At 46.5% G+C, this 26,386-nt stretch overlaps 2 protein-coding genes and 1 pseudogene across 5 annotated transcripts in view; 1 reads left to right on the forward strand and 2 right to left on the reverse strand.

Annotated features, from left to right (window-relative positions):
- The window catches only part of UBR7 (ubiquitin protein ligase E3 component n-recognin 7), a 29,449-nt gene extending 21,870 nt beyond the window's left edge, over nucleotides 1–7,579 (forward strand). For 2 of the 3 annotated variants that reach the window (XM_007987650.3, XM_007987651.3), the window contains one exon: nucleotides 5,307–7,579. In XM_007987650.3, the coding sequence (XP_007985841.1) occupies nucleotides 5,307–5,399 (93 nt within the window). In that variant the 3' untranslated portion in view covers nucleotides 5,400–7,579. The remainder of the gene's footprint in view (nucleotides 1–5,306) is intronic. The other variant, XM_037984418.2, reaches the window with a different exon arrangement.
- Nucleotides 33–635, reverse strand: LOC103229584 (large ribosomal subunit protein eL20 pseudogene; annotated as a pseudogene).
- A 9,790-nt stretch (nucleotides 7,580–17,369) lies between the features above and the next one.
- The window catches only part of BTBD7 (BTB domain containing 7), a 104,862-nt gene continuing 95,845 nt past the window's right edge, over nucleotides 17,370–26,386 (reverse strand). For both annotated transcript variants that reach the window (XM_007987654.3, XM_073011278.1), the window contains 2 exons: nucleotides 25,683–26,156; nucleotides 17,370–22,916 (listed from right to left, as the gene is read on the reverse strand). In XM_007987654.3, the coding sequence (XP_007985845.1) occupies nucleotides 22,101–22,916; nucleotides 25,683–26,156 (1,290 nt within the window). In that variant the 3' untranslated portion in view covers nucleotides 17,370–22,100. The remainder of the gene's footprint in view (nucleotides 22,917–25,682; nucleotides 26,157–26,386) is intronic.

Genomic DNA, 26,386 nt, shown 5'->3' on the forward strand with positions numbered 1-26,386 from the left:
TAGAAGATACCATCTCTGTCTACCTACTTTAGGTCGTTTCTTTTCTTTTCTTTTTTGTGGGGGGTGGGGGGGCATTCCTGAGTTTATTTGTGGCACACACGGGCGAAGGCCCTGTACCTAGAAGAAGGTATTGGGCCTCTTGGTGGTGAAGCGTGGCTTGTACTGACGGGTCTGGTGCAGGACCCGGTGGGGCAACGGAAACTTGATCTTGGAGTCGTGGAACTGCTTGACGGCCGGCAGCACTCGCTGGCTGCGATCTCCTCCACCTTCATGATCTGGATGGAGTGGGCCCGGGCGCCCATGTCTCGGAAGCACTGGGTAACAGCGCCCGCCATGGTCAAGTCCTGGTATTCCTGGTACATGTTGTGGGTGCCGCCCCGGGAGTTATAGCGCAGCCAGATGCCGAAGTTCTTGACCCGCAGTGGGGACTTCTCAAACACCTGCCCACAGTAGACAATCTCCCCTGAAGACTTCTTCATCTTCTTTAACTGAGATACGAAGTACCAGAGCGGGACTTGGCGACGACATGATTAGGCACAAAGATTCGCATGCGGTAGAGGGGCAGTGTGTGGCATTTGGGGGTGGGCAGGCAGCGACCCACCACCTTGTACTGGTAGTGTGTCCGAGGCCTTCATGGCGTCCTCTCCGCGCTCGCCACCACCCGCCAAAGGCTAGGTCGTTTCTTTCTTTGTCATAAATGTGGGAAGAACATTTAACTGCCTGAATTTCTGGACAGGGTCACAGTGCTGCCTGCTGCCTTTCTGCAAAATGAATTGTAAAGTTAAAAGAGCCTTCTCCTAAATGGTTTTCTCAGGTTTTAGAGACTGTTCTTCACTATCACTGGGAATAGTTCCTACTTACAGTTCTTTTTTTCTTTTTTTTTTTTTTTGAGACGGAGTCTTGCTCTGTCACCCAGGCTGGAGGGCAGTGGCGTGATCTCGGCTCACTGCAACCTCCGCCTCCCAGGTTCACGCCATTCTCCTACCTCAGCCTCCCAAGTAGCTGGGACTACAGGCGACCGCCACCACGCCTGGCTAGTTTTTTGTATTTTTAGTAGAGATGGGGTTTTTAGCCAGGATGGTCTCGATTTCCTGACCTCGTGATCCACCCACCTCGGCCTCCCAAAGTGCTGGGATTAAAAGCGTGAGCCACTGCACCCGTCTTTCCCTACAGTTCTTAAAACCTAATGTAGTTATTCTTGTTTCTGTTGCAGAGACTATCCTCTGGTTAATACAGACTCAAGCGTCTTTGGTGCTAGAACTAAGAATGTTCATGGGTGTCATGGGGCATTCTGCCTCAGTGTGGTAACCTCTGAACTGTCAGTGGACATTCGAGGTGTTTCAAATAGTGTGCAGGCATGCCCTCTTGATGCTGATGCTGTTGCACCTCCACTCTTTTGTGGTCAGTTTTCTTTATTTTATCACACACACATACTTAAAATTACATAAAAGAAAAAAGTTAGGCATGTTCTCTTTTTTCATACACATTGGAGACTTTTACTCAAAGTCTTCACAGGTATCTTAAACATCCGGGTCCTTGTTATCACCAGAGCCACTCTTTAGGAGTCTTTAGGAGAGAATGTTTTATCTGACCAGATAATTTAAAAGGTCACAAAAATGTGGTATTTTTGTTGCTTGTTCCATGGCATTACTAACCAGATCTTCATAAAAAAGAAACAAAAACCTCAGGTTGCCATAAAGCTTATCTGCTTTGGTTGAATTTGTCCATAGGGATAATGTTAATAGACTGCCTTTTATTTAATGTTTGTATCTAACAAAATAAAAAACAACAACAACAACAACCACCACCACTTAGACTGGGCGCAGTGTCTCATGCCTATAATCCCAGCACTTGGGAGGCTAAGGTGGGAGGATTGCTTGAGCCCAGGAGTTCAAGACTAGCCTGGGCAAGATGATGAGACCCCGCCTCTACCAAAAAAAAAAAAAAGAAAAAAAAAATTTAGCCAGGCATGGTGATGGGTGCCTGTGGTCCCAGCTACTTGGGAGGCTGAGATTGGAGGATCGCTTGAGCCCAGAAATTGGAGGCTCCAATGAGCTATAATCATACCTCTGCACTCCAGCCTGGGTGACAGCGCGAGACCCCGTCTCTAAAAAGCAATCATAATTAATAAACCTAGGAACTACAAATTTTCTGAAATAAATTAAAAAACTGATTTTTTATTGAACCCAAGTATTTATTCACTAGCATTTCTCCTCTGCACATTAGCTGTGGCCGTTTGAGGATATCCAGAAACCAAAAGCTGCACAGTCTCATTTGTGTGTTGCTAGGTCTCCTCCTACAGTATCCTTGCTAGAGATACTATTTCCTTTCACTTACGGGCTTTCTGTGGTTAATGTTTGTAATCCAAGGTAGGGACAGATCCTTCGTTTTGCACCTCGCAAGTATCCTGTTTATTAGCCTTTTGTTAAGTATAAATTCCCATGCCATTTAACCAAGTACATTAGAATTTTGAGCTGCAGTCATTTCAGGATGTGTTCAGCCTCTGCATCCTGAATCTGTTAGGGGTTCAGATTCCTCACTTTGAGCAGCAGTATTACTGTTGGTGCTTGTGAAACTGGTGTATCAGCTACTGGTCTGAGAAAATTATTCCAAGTTAGCACTGATATTTTGAGTATGTCAGCAGCACTTACTAGGGAATGAGAGGGAAGTTTTCACCTTATACCCCTCTTTCTTACTTTCTCTTTATCTCTTTCCTGTTTTGCTGAAATGCATTCACGTGCTCTCTTTCTTTCTCTTTCCTTCACTCTTCTTGTCTCGCTGTCCTTCTTTCTGAACAATAAGCATGTGTTACCTTATTAAAAAACAAACATGCTGGGTGTCATGGCTCATACCTGTAATCCCAGCATTCTGGGACGGAGTGGTGGGAGGATCCCTTGAGCTCAGAAGTTTGAGCCCAGTGTGGGTAATATAGTGAGACCTCGTATCTACACAAAATTTAAAAATTAACCAGGCGTGGACTGGCCGCGGTGGCTCACGCCTATAATCCCAGCACTTTGGGAGGCCAAGGTGGGCGGATCACAAGGTCAGGAGATCAAGACCATCCTGGTTAACATGGTGAAACCCCGTCTCTACTAAAAATACAAAAAAAAATTAGCCAGGTGTGGTGGTGGGCACCTGTAGTCCCATCTACTCGGGAGGCTGAGGCAGGAGAATGGCATGAACCCGGGAGGCAGAGCTTGCAGTGAGCCGAGATTGTGCCACTGTACTCCTGCACTCCAGCCTGGGCAACAGAGTGAGACTCCATCTCAAAAACAAACAACAACAACAACAAAAAACAATTAGCCAGGTGTGGCGTGCACCCTATAGTCCCAGCTCCTTGGGAGGCTGAGGCGGGAGGTTTGCTTGAGTCAATGAGGTCGAGGCTGCAGTGAACTGTGATTGCGCCACTCCATTCCAGTCTGGGTTGCAGAGGGAGACCCTGTCTCAAAAAATAAATAAACAAACCTGTTTCTGTGATGGCATTAGACAGCTTTCGACGGATCCATTGGCGCAGACTCGCTGTTGGGGTGGGCAGGGACTGCCAGGTTGTCCAGTTGGCTTTTTGTTTTGTTTTGTTTTGTTTATTTTGAGATGGAGTCTCACTCTGTCGCCCAGGCTGGAGTGTAGTGGCATGATCTCGGCTCACTGTGGCCTCCGCCTCCCGGGTACAAGCAATTCTCCTGCCTCAGCCTCCTGAGTAGCAGGGATTACAGGCCCCCGTCACCGCGCCCTGCTAATTTTTGTGTTTTCAGTAGAGACAGGGTTTCGCCATGTTGTCCAGGCTGGTTCTTGAACTCCTGGCCCCAGCAATCCGCTCACCTTGGCCTCCCAAAGTGCTGGGATTACAGGCGTGAACCACTGCACCTAGACCGGTTTGCTTTTTTATTTGTGTTTTCCCTTTGTCTTATTTTGTTATTTGTAATATTTTATTTTGCTAATATCATAAACACCTTTGTATGGGACACTAAATCCTTTTTCCAATAAAATAGATAAATTTCCATTTTTATTGCATAAGGTGGATTTATTCAAAGTGCTGCTTCTACAGTATGAGTTTTTTTCCCAATTATTTTTCTGTGTATATAGCAAACATCTTTAATTTTGGACTGTTAAGTTTGTTTTTTCATTGATGACAAAGAGGGAAAAGTTTTTTTTTTGAGACGGAGTCTCGCTCTGTTGCCCAGGCTGGAGTGCAGTGGCGCGATCTGGGCTCACTGCCAGCTCCGCCTCCTGGGTTTACGCCATTCTCCTGCCTCAGCCTCCCGAGTAGCTGGGACTACAGGCGCCCGCCACCACGCCCGGCTAGTTTTTTGTATTTTTTTTAGTAGAGATGGGGTTTCACCGTGTTAGCCAGGATGGTCTTGATCTCCTGATCTTGTGATCCACCCGCCTTGGCCTCGCAAAGTGCTGGGATTACAGGCATGAGCAACTTTGGCCAGAGGGAAAAGCTTTTTAGTTCCTTTTTCTTAACACCTCTGTTGCTGGTAAAGAAAGCACAATCTCCCAGTATAGTACATTTTGTTTTTTGTGGGTGCTTTTGCAGAGCTGGAGGACATTCAGAAACACAGCTCTGGTAAGAGGGTGTGGGCAGTGGTCTGAGGAGGACTTTGGGGTTCTCAGTTTGTGTGCTGGCTCTGCCAATTTCAGCTCATCTTGAGAACTTGCCACGTGCCAGGCAGTGTTTTGTGGGTGTTGTTGCTCGTCCAGCCTTCAGTTGACCCTGCTAGATAGGCGCCCCTGTTGTCTCATTTTGTAAAGGGAAACTGCAGTAGGGGTCACCCAGCTTTGAACCATTCTGCTGTTGTGCCCAGCTGTGTGGCTCTGAGCAGGTCAGCCCTGTGTGCCTGAGCATCCCTCCTAGAAAATGGAGATGCTGGCCAGGCACGGTGGCTCAAGCCTCTAATCCCAGCACTTTGGGAGGCCGAAGTAGGTGGATCATAAGGTCAGGAGTTCGAGACCAGGCTGGCCAACATGGTGAAACCTTGTCTTTACTAAAAATACAAAAATTAGCTGGGCATGGTGGTGCGTGCCTGTAATCCCAGCTACTGGGGAGGCTGAGGCAACAGAATGGTTTGAACCCAGGAGGTGGAGGTTACATGAGCTGAGATCATGCCACTTGCACTCCAGCCTGGGTGACAGAGCAAGACTCCATCTCAAAAAAAAAAAAACAGAAAATGGAGATGGTATCATTAACTGCACATGAACATAATTCTTAGCAGTATCATTTGACTTGTTTGTGAATGCTATGGCCTCATAATTGCGATTCTGTTACTTAGTTCTCTTTCATAATCTTTGCTTTTCATCAACAGGTTGTTAAGAGAGAGGACATTCAGCAGTTCTTTGAAGAGTTTCAGTCAAAAAAGAGAAGAAGAGTGGACGGGATGCAGTATTACTGCAGCTAGAGTGGAGGATGAAGCTTCTCATTCAGGCCAATGAAAATGCACTTCCCATTCTTGGAATAAAAGAGGTGTGGTTCACATTCGGCCCCCTTTCCGTCCTCTGTTTGGAGAGGCCTCGCGCTCCCTTCATTCTCTCTAGCTGCAGTAGCCACAGTGTGGATGCTGACGTCACAGCCAGCGTCCTCTGTGACTCAGCTAGTGCAGCTCATTCCACAGACTTCTCCAGTGTACTCCTACTCCAGTGCACCCAGGGTTATTTGCGTAGTTTTTTAAAGTTTGATTTGGTTTTGAGAAAGCAAATTGGTGTCTTGTTTAATGATCTGTTATTTCACTCCCAGATGTGTGTGTTTTGCCACAGAGCTGTTGCCTCCCAGAACCTCCTCCGCAGGCGTCACGGAAGGCTCTCTTCCCGTCACCTAGAACCTCTGCAGGTCCCCTCGCCCCTATGATCGTGGTGCCTTGGGTCAAAGCTTCCTCAAGCCTGGTCTGCTCCTTCTTTCACATCCCTGTTTTCTGAGGTTTGGTCATAGCTTAGAAAGGATCTTGGGGCTTGTGTTCTCTAGGCCCAACCTCCAGAGTAGCCAGGACTGATGGTTTTCTGGTCTGAATGTCTGTCACAGGCAGAGAGATTAGCAGGTGATAGGGTTGAGGGAGCAAACCTTTGTTATGAATTTTACTAATACAGTTCAAGTGAAATTTTTGTTCACGATTCTACTGGCACTAGAATTAGAATTTCAGTACTGTAGCGCTCACAGGGCTTCCTGGAGAACATTTGCCAGTATACTAGTCCCTTTTCTGCTGCCTAGAAAACAGACCGGGTCTCACCCCTGTGAAATCTTGGTGGTTTACGAAGTCCTCTGGATTTCTTGATATTATCAGGGATATTCATAAGCATATATCAAAAATGGACCTATTTTGATATTCTGTTATGAAAATGTTATTAGAACCCCAATAAATTATTATTTCCCCCCTCAAATCTGTGCTACAGAAAACAGATCCTGAGTTAGCTTACTTGTAATAAGCAGGGTGGGGAGCTCTGTTTTGGAAGAGACAGACTGTGGAAGAGATTCCAAACAAGGCCCGAGGCTGCACGAATGCAGAGTTTTGTGTATACAATGTTAACGTCCGCCGCCGCTTCCCTAGCGACTATGAGATCTTGTTTTTGGAGATCCTCATGGAAGGTTGTACAGAGCCCCACATTTGAGGGGAAGTCCTTTCAGTTGATACGAGACCTCTTTAACGCCCCTCAGTCTGTGGAGTAAAGGCCTTGTGATACATAGAGAGCCCTCAGCTTCTCTCTCCCTCTGGAGGAACAAGGTCTTTCCTGACAGTCGGAGACACATCTTGATGTATGTTAATAAAAGCATTTCAGGCTGTGGAGCCATCATGTATATTAATACTCCCTATGTGTCCAGCATCCGTGTATTCATTTGAGTGCCCATTCCCTGGACGAGATGAACTAGGCCTTATAAAAAGTCAAAGCCTCAAAGAAATGGCACAACCATGTTCTTCAGCACTCAGTCTCTTAATTACAGATCCTCACAAAGGGTGGTAAGTGGAGCTGGAAGCTCTTGTGGCCGTAGGACATGCTGGTGAGCCCTGAGCTGGGCTTGTGCAGAGGGCTCCGTTCAAAGGCTCGGGGTGTCTTTGAGGCTGTTTATCAAGCTTGGGAGCTCTTCCAAGTCTGAGAATGTTTCAAACCCTTTTTGCAAGGTTCCACTACTAGTATACCATCATGTCCAGAAAGCTTTTAATCTTCTCAAATATCTGATGTAACTACCAGAAAGTCCCTTCCTTCCTATGACCGATCAGGACCAAGTCTTGGAGGTGATGTGTTACATTACGTGCAGCACAATAGTACCAATCAGTTAACCCAACGCTGAAGGGCTTGTTTTATGAAAGGTACTATTCCTTCTTTCACATTAACTGGAAACCTCTTTTTTTACCTGTTGTTCACAACTAGTTTTCTTATCGACTGTATTGGACTGTCTCTTCTTGTAGAGACTGATTTTGGCCAACATATTAATGCATGTTTTATGCAAAACACAAATATGATATTAGTTGCTTTTAAGGAGTTCTGGCATTGTATGTGCATTTTTGTAGAAATTGTTACTGGACTTATAATTACATACTTAACTCTAATCAGGTTTCTGTAAAATTTAAATAAAACCAATACAAAATCATTGCTTTTCAGATTGTTTTTAGTCATATTTAAGTCTACACAGCCTCCCTCTGCAGGTTATAAGAAAATGCAGGCCAGGCACGGTGGCTCATGCCTATAATCCCAGCACTTTGGGAGGCTGAGGCAGGCAGATCATGAGGTCAGGAGAACGAGACCATCCTGGCTAACACGGTGAAACCCTGTCTCTAATAAAAATACAAAAAATTAGCCGGGCGTGGTGGCGGGCGCCTGTAGTCCCAGCTACTCGGGAGGCTGAGGCAGGAGAATGGCGTGAACCCAGGAGGTGGAGCTTGCAGTGAGCCGAGATTGCGCCACTGCACTCCAGCCTGGGCAACAGAGCGAGACTCCGTCTCAAAAGAAAAAAAATGCATAGGGCCGGGCATGGAGGTTCATGCCTGTAGTCCCAGCTCCTTGGGAGGCTGATGCAGGAGGATTGCTTGAGCCAGGAGTTGGAGGCTATAGAGTGCCGTGGTTGCACCTGTGAATAGCCACTTACTGCACTACAGCCTGGGCAACAGAGCGAGACCTCGTCTCTTCAAAAGAAATGTAATGGTATATTCTTAACAGCTCTTCCGCCCTGGGGTCCTGCCCTCAAAGCAGAGGGACTGGTTCACAACATTGGGTAGTTCATTATTCTGCTATTCTGTAAAATGCAGCCTGATCCAAGGTCCCCTGAGCAGAGCTCCTTCATCCACCTGACTTCACCGTACCCCCTGGGGTCTAATAATTGGGGTCTAGATGAACAGCAGAACAAAGCAATGGGCTGGGGTGTGACCAGTCACAGTGTTCAGGTATTGCTGTGTGCAGAGGGAGAGAGGGCTGGAGCTGACAGCCTGAGAAAAATGTGAGGTCCACCCTACACAGTAGCCATTATTTCTAAGTAAACATAAAAACAACCCAAAAAGCCAGTATAGTGACCCATCTTTGGCCTCCCCCAAACTCCTGCTACCTTGGATGTGGACTTGTGGTCATCACCCATGGTGAGTTCAGCTTAGGTGGGTAAAGTGTTCTCTGCAGTCCTGGAGTTGCTTACACAGCTAAAAAGAGATGACTCTATAATCATCAATGCCCCAGAGACTGCCGTTCTCCCACCTCCCTTGAAGGACATTAGTGGAGCAGAAGAAAATTGAATGATCAGTCTGCATGGTTACAGGACCAGGAAGTGGCCTAGTCCAGCCCCTACTGAAGGTCATTGCTATCGGGGGAACCTGGGAAGTACAGGAAGCCAACCTGGCCGACCTCCCGGGAGCCAGTAAGGCCACATCCCATTTGGGTCACTGCGTTCATCCTCTTGCATTGCCATAAAGAAATACCTGAGGCTGGGATAGGCACAGTGACTCAGAGCTGTAATCCCAGCACTTTTGGAGGGTGAGGTGGGAGAATTGCTTGAGTCCAGGAGTTCAAGACCAACCTGGGCAACATGGCGAAACCTTGTGTCTACAAGAAGTACAAAAATTAGCTGGGCGTAGTGGCAGACACCTGCAGTCCCAGCTACTTGTGAGGCTGAGGTGGGAGGATCACTTGGGCCTGAGAGGTTGAGGTTGTAATGAGCTGTGATTGTGCCACTGCACTGCACTCCAGCCTGGGTGACAGAGTAAGGTCTTGCCTCATAAATAAATAAATAAATATACCAGAGACTGGGTGATTTATAAGAAGAGAGGTTTATTTTGCCTCACGGTTCTACAGGCTGCATGGCACTGGCGTCTGCTTCTCCCCAGGAGGAGGTTTTTGCATAGGAAAGACGTGGGGAGCAACGAATGGTTTTGTTGCGGCACAGGCTAGGCTGGGGCAGAAGACAGGTGCTGAGTGGCTTGGAGCTGCCTGCTGGGCATCTGAGAGGGCTGCTGTGTAAATGGATCTGAGGTCCAGGGGCCAAGGCTGGGGATGAGCTTTGGGAGTGATCAGCAGCCACACTCATTGGCACCATGGAAATGAATGGGCTCTTCCCCAGGGAGATAAGGAAAAGTGAGAAGGAAAGGGGGCCTCGGGCAGATGCCAGGGACACCAGCACTGAAAGGAAGGCCGAAGCTGAGGTGCAGGTTGAGAAGGGCAGCCCGGGGGTTGGGAAGGCCAAGAACCCACGTTACAGAAGTTGGGGTGCCTCTGCAGCAAAGTCAAGAGCAAAAGGGTCTGGGTCCATTGAGATTTTAAGTTCTAAGCCAATTTAGAAATAAGAACGACAGATCCCCACCTCCATTTTATTCCTGGTAAGGCTGATTTGGGGTAACGTGGCCTTGTCTGTGGTTGCTTGGGCCCCTCCCTGGTCCTACACTCCAGGAGGTAGGCTGGTCTGAGGGCAGGCACCCTCCACACAGCAAGCAGCATTCTTCATGCTAAGCCCCTGACTAAGCTAAGCCTCCAGAGCTAATGTCCTAGTTGGGCACTTGGTTCCCAAGAAGGAGAGGGAGGGGAGGGACCAAGGCAGGACAGAGCCTTGGCATCAGGCAGGCCAGAGGAGAGTGAGGGAGTGGGGGACAGGAGTGCTCCTGGATAGAAGGGAAATGAGGGGGGGCCCATGGGCCCCGACAGCATCCACTGCGTTTAATGATGAAGGTCACCAGCGGGTGACCTTGGCTAGAGCAATTTCCACAAGTGGCGGGTGGAGGCCAGATTGCAGAGGGCAGGGTGTGTGCCACAGTTGGCACCACTGTGAGGGGACAAAGAGAGGGTGCAGCTGCAGAAGGCCAGTCCAGGGAGTTGCTTGTTGAAGTTCAGAGACACTTGGGCCAACGCACATTCTTAAGGTGGAGCCATTGCTGAGGGTGGACCACAGGTGACATTGGAGCTGTTAGAAGATGGGATAGGATGGGACAGAAGGACCACCAGACCTGGTGGCAGGGGGATGCAGGTGAGGGTGTTGGAATGAGGCCTCAAAAGGGAGTTCCATTGGCAGCCTCCATTTCCCTGGGAGGTGGGAGGGGAGGAGTGAGCTGGAGGGCGGCTCAGGTGAGAGAAGAGGGGTGGAAAGTGGCCCCAAGAAGAACATGTTAAGGCTGACCCGCAGGACCCAGGCACACGGAGCCACGGGAGGCTGGGGACCACAGGTACCACTGGGGCGTGGCTGTCTTCAGTCTCCCAAAGCTGGAGATGGACACCCTGTTTATGGGTTGAGTTGGGCGGGGAGGATGGGTTGCAGCTGGGCACGTTGAAACGGCTGCCACCTGTGGAAGCTGGACCATCCTGGCAGGGGAGCAAGGAGGCCAGAGTTTCAGAGGAGGTCCAGGGAGAGGCTCTGGACAGGAGGTGATCCGACCTGAGAGCGGGCAGTGAGGTTAGGATTTCAAAGGTAGAGATGTTCTGGGGACAGGGGAGAGCTGTGCCATGGACAGGTAGCTGGAGACGGTCTAGGCAGCTACCAGGATGACACCAGAGAGGACGTTAGTGAGGTTGGAGCCAAAGCCTTCAGGATACGAAAGGAGTGACTGGGGGTGGCAGCTGCAAGGGTGGGAGTGGGACACTGGACCGTGGGGGCTGGAGAGGTGTTGGGGTGTTAGAGAGAGAGACGTCTCCCACCACCCTTCCTGACACACAGTCCGTGGAAAGAGTGAGAAGGAGCCCACGTCCTGGGAGAGGGCTAAGTGGGCGAGGAGGAGCTAGGAGGACAGCCAGGGCAGGAGGCAGGAGGGGCGGGGTAGGAGCACAAGGACGCTGGCACTGGGGGTGGGGGAGGACACCTGAGCAGGGCGGGGAAACAACCTTGGGTGCCATCAGGGGACTTCTGTAGGAAGAAGCCTGGCGAATGACTCGGGAGAGCGGCAGCGGCAGGCACAGGGTCACCTGACTGCAACTCTGCAAAGAACCCAGTCCTGGCAGCCCAGGAATGGTGGGATGTTGGGGGCGCTAAGGTCTCTTGGGGTCACTTACAGTTGGACTTCCCAGGGACTTCAGTGGCTCCGCTGGAACATGGAGAGATGGGAAGAACAATCGCTTTTAGATCAGTCTCAGAGGGCAGGGAGGCATTTATGGTGCCTCTGCTGGAACGAGGGTGCCACGGTACCGTCCATCGTCCCTTAGGATCCACACAGCAGGAAGTGCGCGGCGAGTGTTACCGCCTGAGCTCCGCCTCCTGTTAGATCCGCGGCGGCATTAGATTCTCATAGGAGAACTCTATTGAGAACTGCGCATGAGAGGGATCTAGGTTGTGCGCTTCTTAGGAGAATCCAATGTTAAAAGCAATGCGCTTGAATCATCCCGAAACCAACCTCCCCCCGCCCCCAACTGCCACCCCTGTCCGTGGAAAAAGTGTCTTCCATGAAACCGGTCCCTGGTGTCAAAAGGGTTGGCAACGATTGTACCAGAAGATTCCAGAGATGGAGGATATTCGTGGAGCTAGCTAGAAGAAGGGTGAGGAATTCCAGGAGAGTGCAGGCGTCTACAGGTGCCCCCAGGAGCCCGTAGCAGCCCTGCAAGGCAGGTATTGAGGATTTTCTTCATCTGAACCTGAGGATGAGAACTATTGCACAGGGTGACTTGAGGATCGCGAGTCAGACTTGGAAAGTCCACGACCAGCGCTCAAGAAGTGCACTGGCATTATCTCCAGTTTAAGGATGAGGAGACGGGTTAGGTGCTTTGCCCCAGCTTCCACAGCCAGGAAGTGGCAGAGGCAGGCCCAGCCCTGGCTCTGCCCTGCAGGTACCCCGAGGATCCCCCAGCCCGGGCAGGCCTTCCTCCTGCCTTCCTTCCTCCTCCCAGGCATGCTTTCCTGGCTCTGCCTCCTCACCCTCTCTGAAGACCCTCCACAGGCCAACAGCCTGCATAAGAACAGTCCCTAAAGCTTGGAGACAAGGCATGAGAGCCCGAATCCAAGGCTCTGTGAGATGAGGCTCAAAGCACCGGCAAGCTCTCCGAGGGGCACAGCTTAATCCCAGGCCGGGGAAAGGCACGGGGCTGACACCGGAGGAAATGGACATGGTTGTATGGAACTGGTGAGCTCTGGGTTTCAGAGACGGAATAAAAAAGGGTCCGCGGGCAAGAGGCTTGGAGACAGATGGACCTATTGGGTGGGCCGTGGAGCTACACTCCAGACTGGGGTGATGCCCGTGAGAAACCCCAAGACCGTGAGTGCAATGTATAAAGCCAGGTGTGGAGCAAGGACAGTTAGCTGACTACAGGGAGTGTGGACACACATGACTCACTTCCATACTTTCTGTAAGAGGACAGCCTTGAACCAAAAAAGCAGAGCAAAAGCAGGCGAGCATGGGCAGAAGGAGCCGGGAGGCCCTGCAGAAGTGACTCGGGAACTATTCATAGCACACTGCAGGCACTCTAGGTAGGACGACCGAGAGAGAGACAGGGACCCCAACGCCAGAAATGACCATAGGTCTCAATTCATTTGCTTTTGTACTTTTAGGTGGGGGATGGTAGATTCTGGAAACTATGGACTGGTGACCTGACAGGTGTCCCCTAGAGGCTTCTAAAACAAACTAGCACCTACCGTGGAATGATTTCTGAACACCCGGAGAGAGGAGCTGCAAGTAGGAAGTGAGGAATCCTTAAGAACAAATGATGCGACCCAAATGTCTATCAATGATAGACTGGATAAAGAAAATGTGGCACATATACACTATGGAATACTATGCAGCCATAAAAAAGGATCAGTTCATGTTCTTTGCAGGGACATGGATGAAGGTCGAAACCATCATTCTCGGCAAACTTACACAGGAACCGAAAACCAAACACCACATGTTCTCACTCATAAGTGGGAGTTGAACAATGAGAACACATGGACACGGGGGAAACACCACACACCGGGGCCTGTCAGAGGGTGGGGGCTGGGGAGGGAGAGCATTAGGAGAAATACCTAATGTAGGTGACGGGTTAATGGGTGCAGCAAACCACCATGGCACGTGTATACCTATGTAACAAACCTGCACGTTCTGCACATATAACCCAGAACTTAAAGTATATATATAAAAGAACAAATGATGCGCAGCCGACCTCCTTCTCCTGTTGATAAGTCAACCAGCTTCCCGGGGGACAAGGAAAGCCCACGTATGTGACAAGGTCTCTCATGACTGACCCACAAGATGACAGTAATGATGACCCCAGCCAGCTTCCAGGGACAGCTTGGTCGTCTCCTCACTCCTCACAATGCCTTCAGTTTCCCTCCTCTCCACCACTAAGCTACTCAAAAAGGCTGTCTACACAGATCATCTCCACCTTCTCACCTCCCACTCAGACTCGCACCTGCCCCACCTGACTTCTCTCTCCAGCTGCCACCAAACTGCTCTTCCAATTCTACACCTTCCCCTTGAAGCTGACCCAACCCGCCTTAGGGGCCCGATCTTCCAAAACCTTGGAACAGCAGCCGCAGGGCTAACTTTTGGAAAGGGGTGGAATTGACCCTTAATCTCTTACCTTTAATTAACTTGAAAAAGTAATACCTGCACATCATTTAAACACTCAACTAGTACAAAAAGGCTGCCATTAATTGGCAGTTGCATGTATTGCCAATGCCCCTCTCCAGAGGCAGTCCTATGCACGTTCTTGTAGATTCTTGCAGAATTTTTGTTTGTTTGTTTTGAGACTGAGTCTCGCTCTATTACCCAGGCTGGAGGGCAGTGGCACGATCTCGGCTCACTGCAATGTCTGCCTCCTGGGTTCAAGCGATTCTCGTGCCTCAGCCTCTGGAGTAGCTGGGATCACAGGCCCCTGCCACCACACTCAGCTAATTTTTGTATTTTTAGTAGAGATGGGTTTTCACCATGTTGGCCAGGCTGGTCTTGAACTCCTGACCTGAAATGATCCACCTGCCTTGGCCTCTCAAAGTGCTGGGATTACAGGCGTGAGCCACCGCGCCTGGCTGCAGAAATGTTTATGTATGTATTTGCATCCATTTCCTTTTTTTGTCTTCTTTCCAAATGGGAGCATATGGATGCAATTTTTTGTATATTGCTTCTTTCACTTCATTTATTCTGAAGATCACATTCCCTCTTTTCTCAAGTTGTCCCAGCCTGGTCTTCTGAGCAGCACACTGCTGGTTTTCTTTCTGTCTGCTAGGCTGCCTTTGGCCAGCAACTCCCTCCAGCTGGCTTGGAAAAGTTGGAGTCCCCCAAGTTCATCATTCAAGCCCGCTTTCTTCTTCCTTTAAACCTTTCCCCTAATCACGCCACCTACTCCCAAGGCCGTAAGTGCCACCCATATACATGGACAACCCCCACGAAGCCTCCAACTAGAATCCTTTCCTCTAACACCCCGGTTAACACCTAGTTGCCACCTAGTAGTTGGCTGCCTGGCAATCATTCCCAAGTCAACATGACCAACACTAACTCCGTCTTCCCCCCAGATCTGGCTCCCCCTCCTTTCCCACACTGAGCAAGCACCTAGTCATGCAGACATGGCACCGTCGGCAGGTTCTGAATCTGTTCTCTTTGTTGGCTGCTGGCAGCTCTCCCCTGGACGGCTACACCAGCCTCCTGTCTGGATCTCTCAATCTACTCCTGCTTCTTTTCAACCACGCCGCAGCGTACGATGCCCTAGTAGCTTTCAGAGTTGCCGTTCGGAAGCCTCACCCTGCCCTAGGAGGGTCCCACACCCCCTCTCACTCCCCTGCGCTCTGTCCAGGCTCTGTCTCTCCATGGAGCCCTCCCTCCCAAATCCTTGCCCTGTTGCTCTGTCTCTTCCTTCACCTGCACCTTCAAGGTCACTCCCATACGAAGCCTTCCCACCCCTGGGACCAGTGAGACATTGAGCCTTACCTCTGTAGTTCCTCAATGTCTTTTCTTCTTGGAAACTCGAAAATGTTTTGAGTGGGACTGTGACTGTTTTGTTCATGACTTTGCTGTCTCAGCATCTAGCGATGTTTGGAAAAACTGACAGGATGAAAAAATGATTGCCATCCTTGAAGCTGCTTCCACCTTTTGCACATCAGACTCCCCCCTGCCCAGACCACCAGACTTCCTGGTGCGCAGAACCACACAATGGCTGAGCACTCGGGTTCTGGAGCCAGACTGCCTGGGTTTGAGCCCAAGCTCTGCCAACTTTCTGGCTTGGACAAGGTGCTCAGTATCTCCGGGCTTTTCTCTTTTGTAAAACGGCACAAATAATAGTACTTAATTCACAGAGGATCAAAGGAAAGAGTTCCTAACTCAATGAGGGATTAGAAAAAATTACATTAAGTGTTTAGTGCTGCTTCCAGCATTTCTCCTCCTGTTCATTCATTCCTGGGCCATTTCAAGCTGGTCTTCCCCTTAGCTGTGATAACTGCCTTGTATTTTTTGTTTGAGACGGAGTCTCGCTCTGTTGCCAGGCTGGAGTGCAGTGGTGTGATCTTGGCCCACTGCAACCTCCACCTCCCGGGTTCAAGCGATTCTCCTGCCTCAGCCTCCCAAGTAGTTGGGATTACAGGCACGCACCACCACGCCCAGCTAATTTTTCTATTTTTAGTAGAGATGGGGTTTCACCTTGTTGGTCTCGATCTCCTGACCTCACGATGCACCTGCCTCAGCCTCCCAAAGTGCTGGGATTACAGGCTTGAGCCACCGCACCCAGCCTTGTTTTGTTTTTAGGACAAAAGTCATTTCCAGCTAGAGGTGGAAGTTTCTGAGACTGGGGATCCTGTCTGTTTGGTCTGCCACTCCATATTCCCAGACTCCAGGAGGAGTGGACTCAAGAAATATTCCCTAATGGATTGAGGAGAGGTAAAGCCTAAAGTGGCTCAGGAAGCTAGCCCGAGTTCATTTTTCCAGGAATAATCCACAAGTGCAGAAATGAATGCTGATTTCTTCAATTCTCTTGTTTAGATTTAAGCAGCTCACCCACAGAAACCTTAGATTTTATCTTTATATCCTTCTGTTAAACCTAAGATGGTTACAAACTATAAAGCAATAACTTGTTAGTGAGGCATGAAGAGTGAGATGCTAGGACAGAATTTAGCACTGAAACGATAAAAAACATTTTAAAGTAAGAGCTTGCCGGTTGCAGTGGCTCATGCCTATAATCCCAACATTTAGGGAGGCTGAAGTGGGAGCATCACTTGAGTCCAGGAGTTTGAGACCATCCTAGGCAATGTGGTGAGACCCCCTGTCTCTACAAAAAATTTTAGAAATTAGCCAGGCATAGTGGTGTAACACTGACTGTAGCCCCAGCTACTCGGGAGGCTGAGGTGGGAGGATCATTTGAGCCTGGGAAATTGAGGCTGTAGTGAGCCGTGATCACACCACTGTACTCCAGCCTGGGTGACAGAGCGAGACATTGTCTGAAAAATGAAAAATAAAAAATAAGAGCTCTTTTGTAGCCATTTTAAAAAATAGAAATTAGAAAACTTTCCATTTTGTGTTTTTTTTTTTTTTTTTTTTTTTTTTGAGAATCCTAGACTCTAGATCATGATCTCATTTCCTTTTGAAATTGGAAAATATTACTAAGCCTGGGTGTGAAAGCAAAAGCAAAGCTCAGAATCTAGGCCAGGTCTCTGACCCTCGAAGGGCTCTGAAGAGCAGGACACATCCAGGTGCCTGGTTCACATGGGTGCCATGCTGAGCTTCCTGCAATCCTGCAGACCCCTGTGAGAGGAACTTTTCACTCAAATTTGTAAAATAAAATTTCTCAGAAATATCTCAATGAAATAATAGAAAATAATGAAACTGGTAATTCAGAATAAAATGTGTGATTTCCAAGAAAACAATGATGATGATGATGATAATAAAATGCCTTGAATGATTGAAATCCTAGAAACAGAGAGAAAATCAACCTAGAAAACCTCCCAATTCTACCCTCCAGGGGTGCAATGACATCTATAATGGAAGACTATATGCTGCACTAGTGCTAAAACAGACTGTATCCAACTCAGCAGATTCTATACAAGCCATTTATTTGAAATGCCAACTATATGTAGGATAAAGTCAGTTACATGCTTATCAGTAACAGTAGAAAAATAGAAGCAGTGAAAACCTCTGTACAACTGTAATGGTACTCAAAAGAGAAATGTATCGTTTTACAATGCTTCACACAGATGAATTCAAGTTTGGAGGTACCTAAATAAAAATACTATATATTTCTTTAAAAATCACTATATACAATTGAAGCGTAAACAAGTTTTACAAAGTACTGGTTATGCAGGTTGTAGAAAACACTTGCATAGGACATGAAATCAGTTTAAGAAAAATTTCTGAGCCTTTAGCATTGAAGGCACTTGACTTTATACCAGTAACAGCACAACCACAAGAAATGCAGTGTTGTAGATGGTTTTCCACCGCTCTGAAGTACAGATGTGGTGCATACACAGCAAGGAGAGTTCAGGAACCTTTCTCTCTCAGCCACCCCATCAAAGAGCAGGACTTGGTACCCGCCTGCCCATGTAACCCAGATACAGTCACGTGTAGGTACAGATGATGAAGCTTCCAGAGCTTCTCTGACCTCTTAGACAGAACTCACATAAACACACAAATACAAGAGGTTATTTTCAAGACACACACTTGCAAGTAATCTTTCTATAGAAATGGCCACAGCATTATAATATTCAGAATATGGAAGATTGACAGTCTGAGGATTTTCTAGAGGAAAAAAAAAAAATCAAAGGACTTGCCAATAGGATAACTACATAACAGATATGACAATCTACAGGACAGAAAGACATGTCACCAAATATTGTTCATACAACAGCGTTAATGGAAAACAGTAAAACACCTTTTAGCAGTGTGCATGTTAAGTCTTTTAGTAAGATTATCTGTAATGAGGTTTGAAAGTAAATCACTTAGTAGACAAAGTAAACTAACGCAGAACCAGGAATAGCACCCATCACTGCTGCTTTAATAGTCACTCCAGAAAGCTGAAAGTCAACCGAACAATGAAAAAAAGTCAAAGAAGCATTTCCCTTTGAATTCAGTCCTAAAAATATGAATGCCTTATAATTAATTTCAAAATAAGTATCTTACAAGTGTTTCATGAAACATTTTTTTTTTCTAAATTCAGCATTATGAAAATATATATTTTGCCGGGTAGTTACTGAGAAATGTCAGTCCTTCCAACTCCAGAGAATGATGCATGGAGGCCGGCTTTGAGCCCCACTGCCGCTGGCGCGCGCTTCCAATTTGCCTTCTGCATCGGCACCTTAATGCAGATGTACAAGGACTAAGCTCATTGCTAGAATGGCAACAACAAACCAAAACAAAAATCCAATGAAGGATGGCAGGTATAATCAAGTTTCTGAGGAAGCAAAAACAAGAATTAGGTAAGGCTTCATAAAGAATTCTATAAGACTGAAATGTCAAGAATTCACTGAAAAGTCTCAAAGCCTAACGGGTTATTGCAGTGTCAGGCTAGCTGAGGTCTAGGGACACGTTCCCAGAAATAAAGCTGAAGGGGGCATGTGAGAATGGGCGTGGAAAACTTAAACAACTATGTTTCAAATACTTTTTGCCTTTCCTGCTGCTGTTTTTTCCCTTAGGAGCCACGGGTTGACTCTGAACTTAAAATTATTCATAAAAATCACAAAACTAAAACAATAACATAAGAAAAAAGACCAACAGCATCTTTAAGAAACTTGAATGTCCTCTCTTGGCTCTAGCATGTAAATGGTAGTTCTCTAACCTCAACACACAGCGGGCACTGGAAGTGGTGATTGTCCAAACGGCCTGATTGTCCACAATCTCAAAAGGAGATCTGGTGTTTTTGTGATTTGGTTCTCTTAATTCCTACACCAAGTAAAATGCCAGTTCCCATGGCCTAAATTTTATTTTATACATATATATGCTTTTTTTCTGAGAGCAACCTTACTTAGACTTCACATTTATCTTAGTACAGCATTAAAAAAGATTTAATAGATGGGTTCAAAAGCCAGAGGCACGTAGCTCTTCAACCTACCCTAGTAACCATACTTCATAAGATACATTAAAAGTCCACTAACACCTCATCTAACACACACAAAACCCACACCTGTTAACCTTCTGCAAGTCACACCAGTCCGCAATCCCACAGATTAAAGCAAGTTTTCCCTTTATACACATAGTTTTAGCCAGGTAAGCTGCTGTATGATTAAAAGCAAACTTTATAAACTAAATAATCTTAGGAATAGTGGCCATTTACTTTTATAATTATATTTCAGGGACATGAGAGAATAGTTCATGAATTTTCAGAAAAATGAATGTGTGGGATCAACATCTCTGGTCTAACATTTGGAGGGAAAAAAAAAAAGGGTCAGGGATGAGTTTTTTCTCCCCATCCAAATTAGGTCTACTGAGTTTTACTTGCAGTACCGGCGCAGTACATGAACATGTCAACATACATATGTGGTAGAAACACACATCAAGGAATATGATGGCATTCGCTTTTGTTTCTGAAGACAGACAGAGGCTGGGCTTCAAAAGACACCGTCTTCTATTATGAGTCAAATTTCTTACAAATGAGAACAGAGGCCTATGTTTTTCTCTTTAAAAAAGGAGCCTCGAATGCAATGCACAGCCGACCTGCAGATTAGTGTTAACTCTGGGAGCTCGGGAGCTTGCACCAGCAGCATCACCGAGTGCACCCGCACAGCAGCTAACCAGTCAGGCAGCAGAACGAGCGGCGGCAGTTTGCCGGTGTGTGCAGACACACGACATGTTTCCCACCTTGGAGACTATCTACTGTTCGGGTTTTTCTAAAATGTCAGATTATTCCTGAGTGTATATCCACAGGGTAAAGGAGGAAAAGACCGTAAGAGAAACTATAGTTTTGGGAGAAATCAGAGTTGTTGACACCCAATAGAAAACCTATTTACTTCAAAGTGCATGTAATTCATTTATCCGGTAGCTCGTAGAGGCTTCCTAGCCCTGCATAGTTTTCGAGTGAGTGTGAGTGATTCATGGTTTTTTATATATATACATACACAGAAAAAAGGCTCCCAAATATCCTGCAGAAGAAGGAATGTTTGGAAAGCCTCTTTTCTTCTAAGTGCTACGGCTGTGTGTTTATGTGTTTGTAAAAATACAAAGTAAATGCTCAAATAATGTTGAAGTGATTTAAAAACTCAAATACTAATATATTTACATTGGAGAGTAAGAAAAAAACAGTCCTTAGCTCACACATTGCCCTTCCAAGGGAGAGGATCCGGAAAGACCCCATGTGCTCAGTGGTTTAGTAAATGCCAAACCAGCGTCCCCGTGGAGTTCAAGTAGGACATGTAGTGTTTAACTGAAAACATTTTTTTTTCCTTTTTTCTGTTGGTGAGAAAGCATTACGCATTACCTAACACCAAAATTTAGACATACTTTGAAAATTGTTGAAAAGAAAACATACGTTTACAAACACCAAATAACATCCATGAGACTGAAGCCCTTTAGTTTTCTTCCCATAGAGAGTAAGACAATTAAAGGCAGCAAGCAGTCAGTTCCCCCATCGCAGCTGGAGAGTTGACGCTCAGAACCAGAAATTCTGTCAGTGTGCCCTTTAAGTTACTTCTCTATTTCCACTGCCTTTTTTTTTTTTTTTTTTTTGGAGACAGGGTCTCACTGTTGCCCAGGCGGGAGCACAGTGGTGCAATCTTGGCTCACTGCAGTCTTCAACCTCCCAGGCTCAAGCGATCCTCCCACCTCAGCCCCCCAAGTAGTTGGGACTACAGGCGTGCACCACCATTCCCGGCTAGTGTTTTTTTTTTTTTTTTTCTTTTCTATTTTTTATGGAAATGGAGTTTCGCCATGTTGCCCAGGCTGGTCTTGAACTCCTGAGCTCCAGTGATCCGCCCGCCTCGGCCTCCCAAAGTGCCGATCACAGGTGTGAGTCACTGTGCACGATCTCCACTGCTTTCTAATTCCAAGGGATGCGATCTCCTTGGAGCCTCATTTGGTGACTCTAATCCTTATGACCAGAATGTGCAGGGATTCTGACTGCATCCACACTGGAAATGTAACAGCTTTAGCCTGGGCACAGAAGGCTTTTCTCCTTCCTGTTCTTTCCTGAACCAGCAGACTTCAGGACCCTGACTGGACTCCCGCTGGAGGAATGAAGCCCAGCTCCTAGGACTTATTAAAAAAAAAGGACATTAGATTTATGGAGGCTGAGCAGGAAGATCTCTGAACTGAAACAATTACTGAAAAGAGAGGAGCATTCTGACGTGCTGTTCTTTGGAATTTCTATAATTAAAAAATAAACACAACTATTCCGTAAGAAAATACATCTTAGTGTGCAATCCAATGCACATGGATTGGTAGATGAAAGGTAAAATGCAAAAAAGTATGAAAATACAGTCCTTTAAATGTGGCAATAAAGTTTAACATACTGATATAAAATCAATACAGAGAAAATAAATGCACAAGTGCCAAAAAATTCCATCATTTGTAAAGAGAAATAAAAAGTGCCAGCCTGCTTGTTCTTAAAAATGCTTCCCGACATAATTGTTCAAACACAGATCAGACAGATGCAACATTAAAAAAAAAAAAAACCTTCTTAGCATGCTATGTCTAATAAACACATATATACACAAAAACTACAACAAAATCATGTGAAACGGAGTTATCAGCTGGCATTGATAAACTGGTCTGTAAGTTGTTGGGTTACATCATAAAATGGGATGTTTCACATCTCAGGCACAGACGACTTGGAGGTTGCTCTCAGAGGGCAGACTTTTTGTAGAGGAAGTCCGGCTTGCTTGGTGACCTCCTTCCTCTGCTTATGGAATCTTCCCTTTCCAAATCTGTATTTCTCTGAGCTCCATGGCCCAGGGATTCACTGTCTGCCAGTCTTCTACTGGATCTCTCTTCGGGAGCTTCAGAGCTACATGCAGAAAGTGAAGGTCTGTTAGAAGTCAGCCCAAAAGTCAAGTCAGTTTCTACTGAGGTTCGTCCCCTGACATGGGCTGGACCGGTACTAGCATTTTCTGGGGCTGCCAAAGGAAAGTCTGACCGCTGGGGAGGTTGCTCAACGACGTCCAGGTGTATCGGCTCATTCTTTTGTCTGTGTAGATGCCCATCAGGGGAAAGTGGATATTCTCTCCTAGCTTCCTCCTGTTTTTTAGGAGACGTCTGGCCAGGTAGGTAGGCTGACTTTAAGCCACTTGGTGATGCCTTATTGTGGCTGTACAAATCGGGACCAAAATATCCACCTTGCGAAGGGGAAGGGGTGCGTCTGCTGGGAGCAGGAGTAGAAGGTCTGCAAGCAGCATTTGAGAAGTCATAGAAATCCGGATATTCCTGTGGATTTTCTCTGGAGTCTGTTTTTTGCTCTAGTGTGTGTTTTTTCCGAGAAGTGTGTGTATGTCTCTGTGAAATACATGACAGATGCTGGGGAGGCCCTGGTCCTGCTTCAGAAACTGACTGGCTTAATTCTGTGTCTACAGCAAGCTCTGGAAGCCTCCTGTCCTTGAGTGACAGTGTGGACACACCCACTGCGATGTCGGGCATCAGATCATTCAGCACAGGTTGTGTTCGCTGCAGACAGAGACAAAAATGGTGGGAGGGTTAAAAAAAAGGACCCATCCTCGGTAAAAATGATGTTCACTGATTTTGTTTCCCAGTTACAAAAGTAACACATACTGATTTTTTTTTTTTTTTTTTTTTTTTTGAGATGGAATCTCACTCTGTCGCCCAGGCTGGAGTGCAGTGGTACGATCTCAGCTCACTGCAACCTCCACCTCCTGGGTTCAAGCGATTCTCCTGCCTCAGCCTCCTGAGTAGCTGGGATTACAGGTGCATGCCACCACGCCCAGCTCATTTTTTGTATTTTTAGTGGACATGGGGTTTCACTGTGTTAGCCAGGATGGTCTCGATCTTCTGACCTCGTGATCTGCTCGCTTTGGCGTCCTAAAGTGCTGCAATTACAGATGTGAGCCACTGCTCCTGGCTGAATTTTTAAGAATTATAAAAATATAGAAAGCTATAAAGGCAAAAAAAATCACTCCAACCTTTTGAACAGAGATACCACTGTTAGCATTTTGAGGTCTTTCTTTTTTTCTCCTTTGCATGTATATTAATTTTAATGAAATTTAGTACATATATAATCTGTCACTAAATCTTTGAGATCACCATTTTAAATTAGTATGTCACGTTCTACTGCATCAATGAACCATGACTTAATTTAATCATTCTGCTACTATTGGACATTTAGGTTGTTTACAATTTTTCATTATTACAGTTAAGTCTGTAATGAACATACATATAAATTACCTTTAAAGGGAGTTTTATTTAAAATATAAAGTAGTAGAATTTTGTAATTGTAGAACTGAGGGCCTGGGCCAACAGGACGGGAATCTGGCTTACCAAACATGGCCAGCCTTTGACATTCTGGGGCAGGGGAAGCAGAGAAGGGAGGTAGAGAGGTCTAAGCAGCTGAGAAAGGCTTTCTGTGCTAACAGTTCTCCTGCAAACGTGGTGAACCTTCCTGAAACCCATCGGACTTTCTGTCACAGTGTGGCACACACCAATCCCACAAAGTGACATGGTAGAGGAAGGGCAAGGATTCTCTGTATGCCCAGGCAAAGCGGCATGACAGGAAGCAGAGTGACTATGGTGGGCCGACTAGGCTTATTTTCCAGAAAAAGGCTAAAACTACAAAGATTGTGCTGAAACTTCAGTGCACTGAGCTCAACTGCAGATCTAAGAGGATGCTGGCTATTAAGAGATGCAAGCATGTTGAACCAGGAGAAGATAAGACAAAGGGACAATTGATCCAGTTGTAAGCATCATCTTTTGTTTCATGGTGAAGATAATAAAATCTTGAGGTTGGCCGGGCACAGTGGCTCACGCCTGTAATCTCAGCACTTTCGGAGGCCAAGGTGGGCAGATCATGAGGTCAGGAGTTCGAGACCAGCCTGACCAACATGGTGAAACCCTGTCTCTACTAAAAATACAAAAATTAGCTGGGCGTGGTGGTGCACGCCTATAATCCCAGCCACTCAGGAGGATCACTTGAACCCGGGAGGCGGAGCTTGCAGTGAGCTGAGATCGCACCACTGCACTCCAGCCTGGGCAACAGAGTGAGAATCCGTCTCAAAAAAAAAGTAAATAAATAAACAAATAAATAAATAAATAAAATAAAATAAAATAAAAAAATAAAATCCTGAGGTTATGTTAAAAAGTTGAGAAAGGATCACAATTTGACTCAAGCTTCCAATAAGCCATATTTTAATGAAGTTTCCCTGAACTAACAGGTGAATCTTTTCTTCTAACTTGCTACTGATAGCATGTGACTAAGTAGGAAGACTTAAAAATCTTTTTTTTTTTTTTTTTTGAGACAGTCTCACTCTGTTATCCAGGCTGCAGGACAGTGGTGTGACCATAGCTCACTGCAGCCTCAACAACCTCCCCGGCTCAAGTGATCGTCCTACCTCAGCTCCATGAGTAGCTGGGGCTGCAGGCATGTGCTACCACATCTAGCTAATTTGTTTGTTTATTTGGTAGAGTCAGGGTCTCACTATGTTTCCTAGGCTGGTTCTGAACCTCTGGGCTCAAGTGATCCTCCCACTTCAGCCTCCTAAAGTGTTGGGATTGGGATTACAGGTGTGAGTCATGGCACCTGGCCAAAAAAAAAAAAAAAAGAAAAGAAAAATCACTATGTTTTTCAAGTGTATTACATAAAACCTCTAATACAGTGTAAAATCAAGCAAAGAATCCTCTATCAATTTACTAGCCACTAGCCCTGGCTACTAGGATTCTGAGTGAAGTGGGGGCTCTGCTGATGAGCTTCAGAGGCAGAGGCGCGCCTGAGGCCTCATTTTCTGCTCATCTTCTGAATGGGGAGTTTTTCCCACATTATTCCTGATGGTATACTGTACTTAAGTAGGTATAAGCAGCTCTTGCTTCTTGTCCCATTAAAGCATGTGGTAGAATAGTGGATTTTACAGAATAGTAGAAGTTAGGGACAAATTGTAGACCTGTGCTTGAACAGAACATGAAACTGGTATATTCCTTTATGCTGCTCAGTAACCCCATTCCTTCCTAATCCTGCCAAATGAGCATAAAGATAAGAAGATACTCAACTCCTCCATACACACCTCTTGGTCTCTCTCCTCCTGTCTTTTCTCATTCAAGTACACTAGCGTTTTTCCCTCTTTTCCATACCCCTCAAGTCTATGCCTGCCATTTGTCAGCAATATTTCTGGGCACTGCTGAGTCCCAGTGGGGCTCTTGGGGCCAAGAAAATTGCTTCTAATAGTCCATAAACCGAATATGAAGCAAGTTACTGAAGTGCTGACTTACCACTTGCTTCTCAGATGCTGCTGCTGCTGCCGCCGCCGCTGCTGCTGTTGCTGTTGAGGTGGTGGTGGCGGCAGCAGCAGCCACCGTCTGTCTGCCCAGTCCTGCAGTGCTGGTACAATCAGGTGGTGCAGCTTTCACACTCGGCAAGTAGACTGGGGGAGGGCCAGCTTTAGGAGCTGTTCTGGAGTGGAACAGCGAATGATTACAGGGATAAGAAAATGAACGTGAAGGGTGCTGACTGGGAGGTCTTTGTTTCCAGCCTGCTTTGAGTTGGTTATGGATTGGGGTAGCTGGGGGGTGGTAGGGAGGTGGTGGAGGGGGCAAGGGTGGATGGAAGGCCACAAAAGAGTCCAGATCTGTAAACATGGTTTCTGCAGGAGGGGTGCTGTTTACGCGACATCTCCCAGGCTGTCTCATTGTCAAGAGTGGACTTTCATCCCCAAAACGTTCATCAGGAAAGAATTTGTGAGGATTCTAAGAAAGATAAAAAACAAAAAACAAAAAACAAAAATGGATATTTATTAGCAGATTTCATAAATGGCAATTTATAGGCTGAAAGAATTAAGTGAGGTACTTAAGAAAACCAGTCAGCAAGAAAAAAAGGCATAATTTATTTTTCTAGGCCAGAAGTCCAAGAAAAAAAATCACCTTAGTTATAGCACAAAGGCACAGAGTGCAGCCTAGGACACAGCCATGAAAGAAAG

The sequence above is a fragment of the Chlorocebus sabaeus genome, chromosome 24 (assembly GCF_047675955.1).
Source record: "Chlorocebus sabaeus isolate Y175 chromosome 24, mChlSab1.0.hap1, whole genome shotgun sequence".
Taxonomy (NCBI): Eukaryota; Metazoa; Chordata; class Mammalia; order Primates; family Cercopithecidae; genus Chlorocebus; species Chlorocebus sabaeus.